Genomic DNA, 17,260 nt, shown 5'->3' with positions numbered 1-17,260 from the left:
GTTTAAAACACTAAAAAAAAAAAAGTAGGGTTTGAACAAAAAAATGTAACGTTGAAGGGGGAAAAAACCTCACGACAACCTTCTCCATTCAACTTCACGTTTGCAGCAGCCAGTTGGCACTGAGTGTGTCGAATGAGTTGGGCACGGGCTTTGATGGCTGGCAGGAGCCAGTTGGTACAATTTTTTTTTTGCTTGATCTGCCGTCCTTGCACACTGCCAGGTTGTTGGTTTTTAATTTTCCTTTAAAAAAAATATTTATCCCCTTCCCATTTTTTAAAAAAGGAGTCCTCTGTTGACAGTTCGTTCGCTCTTCCGTGAACGTTAGAACATATGACTGCGTCAAGCGGGGCTTCAAGCTCTGGTGCTGACATTTTTTTTTAATGCCCACATCGTTCAAACGTTTGAAAAGTGTTAATGAGCAGATCAAAAGGACTGTTGCCTAAGGCAACTCGTTTTTTAAATTTAATTTAAAAAAAGAAGAAGAAGAGGGAAGATATCGGCTGTCCTCCAAAAACCCGGTCTTTAATTTTTATTTGTGTGTGTGAGTGTGTGTGTGTGGCTAAGTAAATGTGAAGCAGCCCTTTCCTGACAACGATAATAATAAAACCAAACCTACTAAAATTGGAGGAGGCTCAAACTCTGCATATGGTAAATAAAATGGACCTCGGGACAGTATTTAAGAAATGTGAATTAAACAGAAATGCTGGCCGCTTTGCAATATTATGTCTTTTAACATCTGCAAGTTCTCAGGCTGCAGAAGTTGTCTATGCTTCTTTTTAATTTCATTTTTTAAATCACGCTAAGGACGGGTTTCTGCTTATCTTTATAATCTGGAAGAACAACGACAGCAACAACAAAAAAACCAGTCCAGAAAAAGTTTTCTTTTATAGTGCTAAAACTATAGTGTCTGCATAAGCATGACAATGTTATCTGTTTGAGATCAGGACGTGACTCAATGCGAGAGCGCATGCTTTTGTATGCAGAAAAAAAGCAGTCTAAGCTCTGCTCACAACCTGAGTTCGATCCCGACGGAAGTCAGTTTCAGGTAGCCGGCTCAAGGTTGACTCAGCCTTCCATCCTTCCGAGGTCAGTAAAATGAGTACCCAGCTTGCTGGGGATAAAGGGAAGATGACTGGCAAAGGCACTGGCAAACCACCCTGTAAACAAAGTTCTGCCTAGTAAACGTCGGGATGTGACGTCACCCCATGGGTCAGGAATGACCTGGTGCTTGCAGAGGGGACTACCATTACTTTTACCATATTCCTAATTTTTAAAATTAGGAATCTGGGTTGAATATTATCACTTGTCCAAATGGGCTCGGGCAGATATCCTATTCAGAACATGTGAAATTGAATTAGAGCAGGAAAGCTAGCATCCAGTATATCCTGTTACTATGGGGCTTTAATTGAAGTCCAGTAGCACAATAAATTTTTCTGGGGTATTCTGGTGAGTCAAAGCTCTCTTTATCAGGTGCCTGACAATACCAGTTTATACCCTGGAAAATTTCTTGGTCTTTAAGGTGCTACCGGACTGGAATTTTGTTCCACTACAACAGATTAACATGGCTACCCACCTGATAGTATATGACTTTACATTATCTTTGTTGTTCGTCACTTATTTTCTTTTTCCTTTTTTAAATAGGTAATTAAGGATCCTCCTCCGCCTCCACCTGCTCCAAAAGAGGTAGGTTGTGAAATTGCACCAGAAAATTACAACACCCCTCGCACCTTCTGCCTGGGATAAAAAGACTCATCTCCATTCCTACTCATGTCTGATGAAGGGAACATTGACTATGGGAAGCTTATTCCCTGAAAATATTGTTGGCCTGTAAAATGCTTAGGGTTGCCAGGTCCTTGATTGCCACCGGCGGGAGGTTTTTGGGGCAGAGCCTGAGGAGGGCGGGGTTTGGGGAGGGGAGGGACTTCAATTCCATAGAGTCCAATGGCCAAAGCGGCCATTTTCTCCAGGGGAATGATCTCTGTCTCCTGGAGATCAGTTGTAATAGTAAGAGATCTCCAGCCACCACCTGGAGGTTGGCAACCCTAGTCATCAAGGGTAGAAGAGTGGGAACAGACTGGGCCAGTGGGGCACAGTGGGGAATTCTCCTGTATAGACCTGATTGAATCAAGCAAGCGTTCCCGTTAATTTCAGTGTGGCTTGGGCTACAGAGGTCCCTGGTGGTCCCTGGAGGTTGGCAACCCTAAAAATGCTACTGGACTTGAATCTAACTGTTCTACTGCAGACCAACATGGCTACCCTCTGAAACCAGAAAAGTAGTTATTTAGTTATTTTTGGCATTAAAAAAATGTTAAGGCACTTTTTATTTGGGGAGAAATACAAATGTATTGAGCCAGCGTGGTATAGTGGTTAGGAGCGGCAGACTGTAATCTGGAGAACCGGGTTGGTTTCCCCACTCCTACACATGAAGCCATCTGGGTGACCTTGGGCTGGTCTCTCAGCCTCACCTACCTCACAAGGTGTCTGTTGTGGGGAGAAGAAGGGAAGGAGATCATAAGCAGCTTTGAGACTCCTTAAAGGTAGAGAAAATCAGGGTATAAAAACCCACTTTTCTTCTTCTTCTTCATCATCATTGGGCTAGTTCTGGCATTTGTATGGCACTTTTCTCCCCACTGGGACCCACAGTGGCTTACAGGAAAAATATCAAATAGTCAGTTCCAAGAAATACAATAACACAAATACACACATCCTGGGGTGGTCCTGATAGATGACGCTGATTAACACAGGCCCTATAAAACATTTGTAAAATATAATATAATCAAAGTAAGTATTTAATGGTTTTATATTAGTTTAAATTAGAAGGTTAATATTTATTCCAACTATTTACAAACAGTAATTTGTCAAAGACTTGTACTGATAGGTAGAACTGTTGCGTGGTGTAGTTTGCGTATTTCTTTGTTGTATGTTTTATATTGTGTTGAAAAATAAAAAAAAATAAACTTGAAAAATCCAATATAATCAAAATAAGGATTAATTTCTGCATTTAGCACATACCTGGTTTCTATATTTGCCATAAATAAATTAGGCACAATAAAGTACTCTGTATAACAGAATACTCAACTTACTTGTGGAGGTTACTTGACTCCTCTTTTGCGATGCGATTGTGGCTGTGCCTATTTCCAGAGTTTGGCATTTGGATCTCTGTGAACAATTAGTTCCCCCCACCCCTTGGTCTGAATATGCAATCATGCAGCAATGAAAAAGCCAAAATCGATAGCTGGGTGTGGTACAGCATCCCTTACAAAACAGTTTGTAAGATGAGAATGCTTTTTTAATGTGCGTTATCGGTAAGCTGCATTACTGCAGTCCAAACTCTGCTCATGACCTGAGTTCAATCCCAACGGAAGTCGGTTTCAGGTAGCCGGCTCAAGGTCGACTCAGCCTTCCATCCTTCCAAGGTCGGTAAAATGAGTACCCAGCTTGCTGGGGGTAAAGGGAAGATGACTGGGGCAGGCACTTGCAAACCACCCCGTTAACAAAGTCTGCCTAGAAAATATCGGGATGTGACATCACCTCATGGGTCAGGAATGACCTGGTGCTTGCACAGGGGACCTTTACCTTTATTAAAAGTGTATTCTGAGTGAAATTACAAATGTGTATACTTTTATTAAAACAAGTTGTTACGTTCTCACATCGGGGTAAAAAAAAAAAAAGAGAGAGCGAGAGCCAGCGTGGTGTAGTGGTTAAGATCGGTGGTTTGGAGCAATGGAGTCTGATCTGGAGAACTGGGTTCGATTCCCCACACCTCCACATGAGCAGAGGACGCTAATCTGGTGAACTGTATGTGTTTCCCCACTCCTATACATGAAGCCAGCTGGGTGACCTTGGGCTAGTCACAGTCCTCTCTGAACTCTCTCAGCCCTGCCTACCTGACAGGGTGTCTGTTGTGCAGGGGGGAAGGGAAGGTGATTGTAAGCCAGTATGAGTCTCCCTTACAGTGAGGGAAAAAAGTATTTGATCCCCTGCTAAATTTGCCCGTTTGCCCTCTGACGAAGAAATGACCAGTCCATAATTTTAATGGTAGGTTTATTGTAGCTGTGAGAGACAGAATAACAACAGGAAAACCCCCAGAAACCCAGAAGACAAAAGTCAGAGATTGATGTGCATTATAATGAGTGAAATAAGGATTTGATCCCCTATCAACCAGCCAGATTAGAGTTAGGGTTAGGATTAGGGTTCTGCTGTCGACAGAAGCAATCAATCCATCAGATTCCAAACCATGACCAAGACCAAAGATGTCCAAGGATGTCAGGGACAAGATTGTAGACCTGCACAAGGCTGGACTGGACTACAAGACTATTGCCAAGCAACTTAGTGAGAAGGTGACAACCCTAACCCTAACTGTCAACCTCCCTTGGTCTGGGGCTCCATGCAAGATCTCATCTCGTGGAGTTGCAATGATCATGAGAACGGTGATGAAGCAGCCCAGAACTACACGGGGGGAGCTTGTCAATGATCTCAGGGCAGCTGGGACCATAGTCACCATGAAAACAGTTGGTAACACACTACGCCATGAAGGACTGAGATCTTGCAGAGCCCGCAAGGTCCCCTTGCTCAAGACAGCACATGTACAGGCCCGTCTGCAGTTTGCCAGTGCACATCTGAATGACCCAGAGGAGAACTGGGTGAAAGTGTGGTCAGATGAGATCAAAATCGAGCTCTTTGTCATCAACTCAACTTGCCGTGTTTGGAGGAGGAGGAATGCTGTCTATGACCCCAAGAACACCATCCCCACCGTCCGACATGGAGCGGGACATATTATGCTTTGGGGGTGTTTTTCTGCTAAGGGGACAGGACACCTTCACCGCATCGAAGGGACGATGGACGGGACCATGTATCGTCAAATCTTGGGTGAGCACCTCCTTCCCTCAGCCAGGGTATTGAAAATGGGTCGAGGATGGGTATTCCAGCATAACAATGACCCAAAACACACAGCCAAGGCAACAAAGGAGTGGCTCAAGAAGAAGCACATTAAGGTCCTGGAGTGGCCTAGCCAGTCTCCAGACCTTAATCCCATCGGAGCTGAAGGTTCGAGTAGCTACACATCAGCCTCGAAATCTTACTGACTTGGAGAGGATCTGCAAAGAGGAGTGGGACAAAATACCTCCAGAGATGTGTGCAAACCTGGTGGCCACCTACAAGAAACGTCTGACCTCTGTAATTGCCAACAAGGGTTTTGCCACCAAGTACTAAATCATCTTTTGCAAAGGGATCAAATCCTTATTTCACTCATTATAATGCACAACAATCTCTGACTTTTGTCTTCTGGGTTTCTGGGGTTTTTCTGTTGTTATTCTGTCTCTCACAGCCACAATAGACCTACCATTAAAATTATGGACTGGTCATTTCTTCGTCAGAGGGCAAACGGGCAAATTCAGCAGGAGATCAAATACTTTTTTCCCTCACTGTAAGTAGTAGAGAAAGTCAGCATATAAAAACCAACTCCTCCTCCTCCTCCTCCTTCTTTTTCTACAACAACACATGAACACATGAAGCTGCCTTCTACTGAATCAGACCCTTGGTCCATTAAAGCCAGTATTGTCTACTCAGACCGGCAGCAGCTCTCCAGGGTCTCAGGCAGAGCTCTTTCACATCACCTGCTTGCCTAGTCCCTTTAGATGCCGGGGATTGAACCTGGGACCTTCTGCATGCCAGGTAGATGCTCTACCACTGAGCCACAGCCCCTCCCCTTCTTCTTCTTCATACTCTGTTAGACAGATTGGTTCTCAAGAAGTACACAGATAAAGTGGCTGTGTTGCTGGAATGGGAATTGGATTGTAATAGACACTTCAAAATGTATTCCGCTGCCAATTGATTTTCTTTGCACAGCACCGGGATGCTTGGTTTATGCGTTCTGGTCGTTGCAAGCTCCAGAAGGAGGGGGAATTACTTTCTAATTCAGAGAATCTCTGATTTGCTCCTTTCCCAAAAGCAGAGCTTCAACCAAGGAAGCATCTTCTGATCATATCAAAAATCTTACACCGCTATATTTTTTTCCCCTTCTGGGTCCTGTTATCCAAATTCTTATTTTCAGATCTTGAGAAGGACATGGGTTAATCATGCACACGGCTAGGATATTTTAAGACATCATAAGGAAAAATGACTATGGTGTCATCAGGCAGATCGGCACTGAAATTTAATTAATAGTAGGTAGGGAATAGTCATTCCTTCTCTGCGAGGCGTCGTGGGAACTGCAAATCTGTTACTGGGTTTTTTGAAATCTCTGGCAGAGAATTCTTTACACTTTTACCAAAATACGGTTCCCAGAAGAGCAGAGCCAAATTGTTTGGGAGAAGCCAGGATAGCCGAACTGCTTTAAAACTGTAGTGTAGAGATTAACGTTGAATTGTCTCTTAAGTGGATCAATTCTTGTTTTGGTGGTGGCAGAGAGCTCTGTTAAGTGACTCATAACAATGCCCTTTTAATTTCTCATGGTTTTTGTGTGCATTTATTGCGAAAGGTTTTAATCCCACCCATTTCCCTTGCTAGTTTCCCCGTTTCACTGTTCTGGAATGAGGGTTGTTATAGATTGCTGCTTTATTCAACACTAGTATGTGAGTTATGTTGTTCAGTTAACTGCTCCTAGGACAACACAATATAGATGTAGAGATAGATATATAGATATATAAATATAGATATAGATATGAAGAAGAAGAGTTGGTTTTTATATGCCGACTTTCTCTACCACTTAAGGAAGAATCAAACCAGCTTACAATCACCTTCCCTTCCCCTCCCCACAATAGGCACCCTGTGAGGTAGGTGGGGCTGAGAGAGCTGTGACTAGCCCAAGGCCCCCCAGCTGGCTTCATGTATAGGAGTGGGGAAACAAATCCAGTTCACCAGATTAGCCTCCGCCGCTCATGTGGAGGAGTAGGGAATCAAACCCGGTTCTCCAGATCAGAGTCCACCACTCCAAACCACCGCTCTTAACCACTACACCACAGAGACAGGGACAGAGAGAGAGAGAGAGAGAGAGAGAAGGATTTATTGATTGGTTTGATTTATTTATTTTTCTCCTCAGGAAGAAGAAGAAGAGGATCCCTTCCCCACAAAAAAATGGCCAACGGTGGACGCTTCTTATTATGGTGGACGAGGAGTTGGAGGGATTAAAAGAATGGAGGTTGGTACTATGGAGACCTGGATGGCCCAGGCTAGCCTGATCTCGTCAGATCTCAGAAGCTAAGCAGGGTCAGCCCTGGTTAGTATTTGGATGGGAGACCACCAAGGAATACCAGGGTTGCTGTGCAGAGGAAGGCACTGGCAAACCACCTCTGTTAGTCTCTTGCCTTGAAAACCCCATAAGGGGTTGCCATAAGTTGGCTGCGACTTGACGGCACTTTACACACACACACACACACACACACACACACACATATACACACTACGGAGATATAAAACAGTGAGAGATCGATGACTCAGCTTTGTACTTAGAATGGGCAATGCCAACAGCTGCAGCGGCATAGCCCTGGTACCTACGAACAATTTCATTCATGTCCCGCCTTTCTTCCAAGGAACTGAAGGCAGCATCCATAGAGTTCCCAGGTGAACATGTGAAACCGCCTTATGCTGAATTAGACTGTTAATCAAAATCACTATTTTCTACTCCAGGGGTCCCCAACCTTTTCGAGCCTGCGGGCACAGCGTGACAGGGCAGCCACAAAATGGCCACCTGGGAACCCCAAGTGCAGGGTGTAAGAGGGGTAAATTTTAAAAATACACCAGGAAAGAAGAGTCAGAGAATAAAAACAACACTGTAGTGGCAGCTGCCGCTGAAATATTATTTTAATCTTTACAGCCAATCAGATCTCAAATTGGCAACTAGAAGCCCTATTGGCCCCACCCACCTGGGCACCACGTTGGGGATCCCTGTTCTACTCAGACTGGCAGCATCTCTCCAGGATTTTGCGTAGTGAGGTCTTTCATATCACCTACTACCGGATCAATTTACTTTGAGATGCCAGTGATTGAGCTTGGGACCTTCTGCATGCATAGAATCATAGAATTGGAAGGGACCACCAGGGTCATCTAGTCCAACCTCCTGCACAATGCAGGAAGTTCATAACTACCTCCTCCACACACCCCAATTGACCCCTACTCTATGCCCAGAAGATGGCCAAGATGCCCTCCCTCTCATCATCTGCTTAAGGTCATAGGATCAGCATTGCTGACAGATGGCCATCTAGCCTATGCTTAAAAACCTCCAGGGAAGGAGAGCTCACCACCTCCCGAGGAAGCCTGTTCCACTGAAGAACTGCTCCAAATGTTAGAAAATTCTTCCCAAAGTCTCGACAGAAACCCTTTTGATTTAATTTCAACCTGTTGGTTCTGGGGCAACAGAAAACAACTCAGCACCCTCCTCTATATGACAGCCCTTCAAGTACTTGAATATGGTTATCATATCCCCTCTCAGTCTTCTCCTCTTGAGGCTAAACATACCCAGCTCCAAAGCAGAATCAGGCCCCCCTCCCCCACTCCTATGTCCCCATACAGACCCTCTTGGTCTGATTTAGCAGAGGTGGACTTCTTTGGGTCCAAGGACTCGTTTTCTGTCTTCAGAGGTTTGTAGGTCACACTCCTGTTTCAACGACAGCTTGGATTTTTTGAAGCTGAGATGAGTTTGAGTTTGCTAGGCGCTCGTTGTAACCGATTGACTCGCTTCCCCCATGGTGTCATTCCTTCTAGAATGTCTCTTTTAAGCAATCGCACAATTCTAGGCATCTCTCTGTAGATCTGGAAGGAACTGATTTCATTAGTTCCAGCTCCAGTGGCTTTGAAAAAGAGAGAGACTTGTTCCAACAGACCAGTGGGGGGAGAGAGAGAGGACAAGGCCTTTCAAGGCAATCTTGATTTTTTAAAAACCCTTTTGGAAAAAATGATAGTGAAGCATGAGTATTTCAATTGTGGGCCAGCCAAGGAATCTTACAAAGATGACATTATATGTGATGTTTTGCTTCTGGTACAGCTAGCAGGAGTTCAAAAGAACATGAAGCTGCATTATACTGAATCAGACCTTTGGTCCATCAAAGCCAGTATTGTCTACTAAGACCGGCAGCTGCTCTCCAGGGTCTCAGGTAGTGGTCTTTCACCTCACCTACTTGCCTGGTTCCTTTAACGGGAGATACCAGGGATTAATCTGGGACCTTCTGCAGGCCAAGCAGATGCTCTACCACTGAACCATGGCCCCTCCTCAGTTAAAAAGGATCCGTCAGGAGGTGTTGTGAAAGAGCTGAGACCCTGGTGCGTTGCCAGTCAGTGTAAACAATACCGACTCAGGATGAGGCAGCTTTTTCTCACGTCTTCTGTTCATGCTCCTGCAGGCAATAGCTAGAAAGAGAGGAATGTCCTGCTCATGATGCTGCTGGCTTCCTGTCTCCAATCATAGAGTCATAGACTTGGAACCTCTTCCTGATGCGTGCCTCTTGCGCTGGGTATGGCTCCTTGCACCAGAGCCAAGTGCCACAGGTTTCCTTCAGCTAAATAGGTGTATTATTTAGCAGAGGATCGTACTCAAGTCTAATGGCAATACAGTGTCCCAACAGATCAGCTGGATTTAGCCTTTCACCTCCAAGCTTTGGTAACCCGTTTGGTTTGCTTAGGTTCGCTGGGGTGATAAAGGATCGACTGAGGAAGGCGCCCGGCTAGAGAAAGCCAAAAACGCCGTGGTCACTCTCCCTGAAGAAATGGACGAACCGTACCAACCGAGACCACCCAAACCCAAACCTACCTCACAGACTCCTCAGACCAAGTGGTACACGCCAATTAAGGTACTCTTTAGTCTTCACGCCATTTAATGCCATGCCTTAAAACAAATGGAGGTCAGCTGTAAAATCTGGAGGACCCAGATTTGTATCTACGCTGGTTTAAGGGTGCAAAATTTTGGTGGTGACAGCCGGTGTGGTGTGATGGCTAAAATGTTGGACTAGAGCATCGAGAGTCAGTGTGGTGTGGTGGTTAAAAGCGGTGATTTGAAGTGGCGGACTCTAATCTGGAGAACCGAGTTTGATTCCCCACTCCTCCACATGAGCTGCCGAGGCTACTGATTTCCATATTTAATCTTCAGATACTGTGAAGGATAAATTTATTTATTTATTTATTAAATAATAAGTGCCCACATGCTGCAATCCTGCACACAGATTGATTGACTGCAGCAGGTTTGGCTGAAGGAAATCGTCTTTTCTTTGTTCATGTCTGCGACGTGTACTTTGTTTTCATTCAAATCCCATACTAGAAAGGAAGTCAGTGTGGTGTAATGGTTAAGAGTGGTGGTTTGGAGTGGTGTACTCTGATCTGGAGAACCGGGTTTGATTCCCCACTCCTCCACATGAGTGGCGCGACACTACTCTGGTGAACTGGATTTGTTTCCCCACTCCTCCACATGAAGCCAGCTGGATGACCTTGGGCTAGTCACAGCTCTCTCAGCCCCACCTACCTCACAGGGTGTATGTAGTGGGGAGGGGAATGGAAAGAGATTGTAAGCCGATTTGATTCTGCCTTAGGTGGCAGAGGAAGTCGTCATATAAAAACTAACTCCTTCTTCTTCAACAAAGGAAGGATAGAATAGCTTTACTAGATGAGATCGTAAAAGATGCGGGACACTGATTTCCATATTTAATCTTCAGATACTGTGAAAGAGGGGGGGAATCAAAACCTCCCCAAAAGTTGTAAAACACCAGAACTTAGAATTTCCCACTCATTTAACACATTGTTAAGAACCACTTACTTAATCACACATCGCTGGCTCAATTTATTCCCATTAAGCAGGATTTATGCCTAATAGCCCCCCCTCCCCCATTTAAAGAGTACTCATTGCACCGCAGTGCCTTTTGGCTGAAGATACTCTCCGGGACACGGCCAAGGACGGTTAATGTTTCTGAGAACAGCCGTACTGTATCAATCAATCAGTCAGTCAATCAGTAGTTTATTTGCAGTCATAGACCATCAAATAAAGCAAATTTGCATGGTTAACAGGTACAGGATAAAAACAGATACAAATAGATTTGCTGTTAAAATAATTAAGTAGTTAAAATAGTTAAAATGGTAAGATTATCAAAGTGCATAGCTAATTAATAGCCGAACGAATACTAAATGTGAATAAAATTAGAATGCATGATAATAACCTAAAATTACAGAGACTAAAACTAGGAAGATAAATAAATAAACAAACCTGCATTCAACCTGTGTAATCAAACAGTATTCATTCTCTATTTCGTTGGCTATTGTATGTTCTTAAGAAAACTCTGCCTAATTTTAATTGCTAGCCAAGCAAATCTAGCCATGCTTGCTGATAAGAACAGCCGTACTGTATGCCGGCCAATCAAAAGTCCGCTTGCTCTTTTTGCAGGGTCGACTCGACGCACTGTGGGCTTTGCTGAGGCGGCAGTACGACAGGGTGTCTTTGATGCGACCGCAGCAAGGAGATGAGGTTGGTGCGGGTGTTCTGAGAATGCATGGCTGTCTCTCGAGAATGAATGGCTGCTATCCAGACAGCTCCTTTTGGTGTGTGGAGGAATGTACTTATGCTTGACAGAGATTCACTGGGCCGGTCTGGATATTTACTGGACCATCAAGAATCTTTCCGTGATGGAGAAAAGGGCGTCAAAACGTAACAGTGTGAAAGGGGTTTGAAACAACAAGTGTTTGTGTCATGGTGCTTCCCCTACAACAGGCAGCTTTCACGCCAGTATGGTCATTTATGCATGGGAGTTTTACCTGAGGTTCATTGCTTGTTGGACCTTCCTGTTGGGAATCTCTGCACCAACAGTCTCCAAGCTCAAATCAAGTCCCCACCCCTTGAAATGCTGCTTTGTAACTGCCTTACTTTGTAGTGTTTACGGTGAGAGAATATCCTGCCCCCAAAATCCAATTGCCAAATAAAAAAGCATTTTAAGAAGAAAAGACAAAAAACTGACAAATCTGGTGTGTGTGTGTGGGGGGGGGGAGAAATCCAAGCCTCGGTTTTAAAAGGCCTTTCTTCTGCTCAGAAAGAGCTCCAAGGAAGCAGGAAGCATTTGAATCCCTGCCCCTTGACATGCTGCTTTATAACTGGCTGCATGCTTTCTGTGATAGAAACCAAGCTTGGGTATCCCAAGCTTTGCCTTATATACGGGGATTTCACCCGGGCTGAGCGCAGGGGAGAGGGAAGAGTCGGGTTAACAGAGGAATGGGAATGTCCTGGATTTGTGAGGGCTGGCAGTGAGGTCGTCTCTAATGGACAGAAAACTCATGCATAACTCCAAGGAACAACCAAGACAGACCGGGGGAGAACGTGAGTGAAAGTACCCATGCATAAATGCCCTAAATTTTGCAGAACAAAAGAGGGTTGCATTTGAAATGACCAGAACCCCCTTTGGTCACATGAGAAGACAAGTGTCGCTGGAGCAGACAATAATGCTAGGAAATATTGAAGTCAGCAGGAAAAGAGGAAGACCAAACATGAGATGGATTGACTCAGTAAAAAAAGCTACGACCTACAGTTTGCAAGACCTGAGCAAGGCTGTTAAGGATAGGGTGTTTTGGAGGTCACCAATTCATAGGGCTGCCATAAGTCAGAAGTTACATAACATACATGCTCACACCTTAAGATGAGGTTTCCTATAGAAATAGCTTGGCACATGGGTTGATTTTACAAAACTCTGTTCCAGACATTTACCCTGTGGCTTTCGGGTATCTATAAATCAGGTTTTTATGGACCTGTACAGCTTGAAGTAGGGACTTGTGTAGACCTTAAAGTCGGCATTATATGGGTAGGGGTCTATTTCAAGTTGAGTTCGAAAGTTCTTCCTAATATCTAGATGGAAACTCTTTTGATTTAATTTCAACCCGTTAGTTCTGGTCTGACCTTCTGGAGCAACAGAAAACAACTTGGCACCCTCCTCTATATGACAGCCCTTCAAGTACTGGAAGATGGTGATCATATCACCTGTAATATGATTACGATATGATTGTGTTGGTTGTGAATGATCATTCATGATCACAACCAACCGATGGATCCTCATAGCAGCTAGGAGATACCTAGCAACTTGATGGATAATATAAGGATTCCAGTCAGATAAAAGGTGTAAGACCAGCCGCTTGTCTAAGTATCCCTGATATTTATGTGGCAGAGGGCTAATTATGGAATCCCTCAACTCAGTATAAAGGTTTACAGTATAGCAAGACATGAGATAAAAATTCAGGGCGTATAATCCGTGGGATATAATCCTTTGTCTTTTAAAAGTAAATGAATTATGGCTACCGTAGTTAGTCTGTTTCTCAGTTGGCTTGAGCAATTAAAAATTTCTAATCAACTAGTAAGGTGTTCTTGACTGATCAGGTGGCATTTAAAAATACTTTCAATACAAGTACTTAAGGAAAGCGCGGACTGGCATCTTCGAGAGTCGTTGCTCCTTCTCTCTTACTCAAGAGAGAATGCCTCTTCTACGTGAGTGTCTGCTGCGATGCACAATTTTTTCACAGCTCTTGTTTTATTCACTCGCAAGTAGGAAAGTAGAATCAGTCAGTCAGTTGATCAGTTAAAGCAGAAGTTCCCAAACTTTTTGAGTCATGGAGCACTTTTCAGGAGAGAAATTCGTCACAGCGCACTAATTTTCACCCAGCACCTATAGTACTAAACCGAACGACAGTAGTATTTTTCTTTCCAATCTCTTCATGGCACATTAGGAGATGTTTCGCAGAGCACCAAGTACTCCACGGAGCACAGTATGGGAACCTCTGAATTAAAGGATCAACTAGGATTCCTTTAATTGTACAACAACCCTACAACCCATAGAATATAGTGGTTTTCAGTTTGTGAATCAGGGCCCTCTCTGGATGCAAGTTGAAAGGGACAGCAGGGACAGTGCGGTGAGGTCATTCAGCTTTGGAGAGAGTTCCACCGTAACTGTGATCTTTGGCCTGTTGCCCAGCTCGTGTTTGGCCCCCACAGATGGTGGAACTGGTCCATTACTGCACATTTGTGTGGACGCATGCAACTAAATAAGAAAAAGAACCCTTTGTCCTCTTTGTTAATGCTGATGGAAAAAGAAGTCTGCACTAACATTTTTCCTTACTATGGATTGGCCAGTTAAATATTGGACCTGCTCGACTTCAGCAAAGCAAGAAACAGGTGATCTACTGTATGCTTCTTGCATAACGGGAGGGAGGAGCCCATTTTTTAAAGATTTTCAGGGAATGAGACTTAACAATAGTTCTTAAACAAACAAAACAAAGTATTTCCTTTTTTTTTTTTATATATAAATTTTATTGGGTTTTATGATAGAAATTTTCCATTGCATTAAACAACATCTATAACAATATCGAATTTCAATTCTAACCTAAAGTTGTTATAATTCCATATCATATAATAAAAAAGAGAAAAGAAAAAAGAAAAAAAGAAATGGAAAATTTTTTGACTTCCCCATCACCTCTATCTGCCTCTTAATAAAAAGTTCCTCCCGTCATAGGTAATCTAATCTTGATAAAATATCAATACCATATATAAAAAACCATAATCTGTTAGTAAATATAATTATGCTTATTCAATATAAAAAAAAATCAAAAATAATCCTCTGGATCAGATTAGAAAATATTCTTCCATTCTTCCCAATTTTAACTCATATTCACAATAATGCATCCACGCCCCCCATTCCCCCAAAAACCGAACGTCATTTTCTTCATTTAGAATAGCTGTGAGTTTTGCCATTTCTGCCACTTCAAACATTTTAACAATCCAGTCTTTTTTCTCTGGAGTTTCTAGCCCTTTCCATTTCGCTGCATAAAGCAGTCTCGCAGCTGTTGTGGCATATATCAAAAAGGTTCTTTGTGTTGCTAAGTCGTCTGGAATCATACTCAATAACATCATTTCTGGTGTTTTGGATATATTCTTTTGGAGTATTAATCTCAGTTCGTTATAAATCATGTCCCAGAAGTCTTTGGCTTTGTCACAGGTCCACCACATGTGATAAAAGGAACCAATTTCTTTGTTACATTTCCAACAAGTAGGGGACATCGTTTTATAAATCTTTGCAATTTTCTTGGGTGTTAGATACCATCTATACATCATTTTATAGATGTTTTCTCGCACTGACTGTGCTTTTATTCCTTTTAAATCTTTAGACCATAATCTTTCCCATTTATTTAAAACAATATCATGTCCCACATTTTGAGCCCAGTCGATCATAGTTGGTTTAATCGTGTCCTGCTCACAGTATATTGTTAAAAGGAGATTATACATTTTAGAAATCAGCTTTGTATTATTGTCTAGTAGAATCCTTTGAAAAGGAGATTTTTCTTTAGAGAAACCTTTTTTTGCATCTTGTACAAAAACTGATTTGATTTGGTAATATTGAAGCCATTGTAAATCATCCTTAAGCAGTTGAAAGTCTTTTAGTGAGCATTTCTTTCCTTCCCAATTAGTTAGATCTTGATAAGTAATAAATTTGTCTGGTCTAAGTGGGCGCAAAGTTAGCATTTCTTGGGGCGATATCCACATCGGTGTTTCTGGTTCCAAAATGTGTTTATATCTCATCCAAATACGAAGTAGAGAGGACCTGATTATATGATTACAGAAGGTTGCTTGTAATTTAATTTTATCATACCACAAATAACCATGCCATCCACTTAAGTTATTATAACCTTCCAAGTCTAGCAAACGTACATTTGACAAATTCATCCAGTCTTTTAGCCATACTAAAGCTACCGCTTCAGCATAGAGTTGAAAGTTAGGCAGTGCTAAACCTCCTCTAGTTTTTAGATCCACCAAGTATTTATAAGCAGTCCTTGGTTTTTTTCCTTGCCAGATGAAGTTTGAAATGTCTTTCCTCCAAGTTTCAAAATATTTTGTTTGTGATATTATTGGTAAATTTTGGAATAAGAAGAGCATCCTCGGTAAGACATTCATTTGGATCGTTGAGATACGTCCCATTAATGACAATTTTTTGTTTGACCATATAATCATATCAGTTTTAATCTTACCCCATAACTTGAGGTAATTGTTGGTTAACAGATCTTTATTCTTTGCAGTGATCCAAATTCCCAGGTATTTAACTTTGTTAGCTTTCTCCCAGCCAGTATATGATATAAATTCCTGTTGTTGTATTTCCGATAAATTTTTAAATATTATCTTTGTTTTTTCTTGATTCACTTTAAAGCCTGATACTTTTCCAAAATCATCCAAAGTCTCCTGAAGTATATTCATTGACTGTGTTGGGTTTTCCAAAATTAGCAGTAGGTCATCCGCGAATGCTCTCAACTTAAATTCATGTTTTTTAATTCTTAGCCCGCGGATGTCCTCCATACTTCTTAGTTTCACACATAGCGGTTCCAACACCAACAAAAATAAAAGTGGAGACAAGGGACATCCCTGTCTAGTCCCTTTCGTGATTTGGCAGTTATCTGACATTGATTCATTAACCAAAAATTTAGCTTGTTGGGAGGTATAAATAGCCGATATACCTTTCTGAAAACGATCTCCAAAATTCAATTTATCCAAAATCCGTTTCAAAAAGTTCCAAGAGACCATATCAAAGGCTTTTTCTGCATCCAAAAATACAAAAGCCGCAGTTTGTTGAATATTATGGTCATAATATTCCAGTGAATCTAGTAAAATTCTTACATTGTCTTTTATTTGCCTTCCTGGTATAAAACCTGCTTGGTCCTCATGTATAAGATCCTTAATAAATTGCTTTATCCTACATGCCAAAACCGAAGCAAAAATTTTGTAATCCACATTTAAGAGCGATATAGGTCTGTAATTAGATGTTTTTTCTGGATCTCTTCCTTCTTTGGGTATCAGTGATATAAATGCGTGTGACCAAGTCTCCGGGGATGTTCCCTCGTCCAAAATTGCATTGTAAAGTGAACCAAAAAATCCAACTAAATTGTCACTAAAAGTTCTATAAAATAGTGCAGTAATTCCATCTGGTCCAGGTGTTTTATCCGTTTTTTGTCTCAGTATTGCTTCTTGTATTTCTTCCCTTGTCACTGGAGCTTCAATACATTCTCTCTGGGTCATTGACAAAGCTTTCATCTGTATTGAGTTTAGAAATTTATCTATTTTCTGTTTTGGAGTATTTTCTTTCTGATATAACTTAGAGTAAAATGAAACAAATTCTTTCTGAATTTCTGAAGTTGAATAAACTGGTCCTTTAGCAGTTTGGATTTTTGTTATAATCTTCTTTTGAAATGAGTCCTTCAGTTGTGTTGCTAAAAATTTTCCTGGTTTATTTGCATATTCAAAATACTTTTGTTTAGCAAGTTTCAGATT

General features: G+C 42.1%; 1 protein-coding gene across 1 annotated transcript in view; it reads left to right on the top strand.

Annotated features, from left to right (window-relative positions):
* The window catches only part of ANTXR2 (ANTXR cell adhesion molecule 2), a 159,801-nt gene that overhangs the window by 85,129 nt on the left and 57,412 nt on the right, over positions 1-17,260 (top strand). The window contains exons 13-16 of the mRNA XM_056855512.1: positions 1,642-1,683; positions 7,040-7,138; positions 9,615-9,782; positions 11,360-11,440. Coding sequence (XP_056711490.1) covers positions 1,642-1,683; positions 7,040-7,138; positions 9,615-9,782; positions 11,360-11,440 — 390 coding nt within the window. The remainder of the gene's footprint in view (positions 1-1,641; positions 1,684-7,039; positions 7,139-9,614; positions 9,783-11,359; positions 11,441-17,260) is intronic.

This window comes from Euleptes europaea, chromosome 9, assembly GCF_029931775.1.
Source record: "Euleptes europaea isolate rEulEur1 chromosome 9, rEulEur1.hap1, whole genome shotgun sequence".
NCBI classification, from domain to species: domain Eukaryota; kingdom Metazoa; phylum Chordata; class Lepidosauria; order Squamata; family Sphaerodactylidae; genus Euleptes; species Euleptes europaea.
Note: the sequence above shows the minus strand (reverse complement) of the source record. Positions and strands in the feature narration are given on the sequence as shown.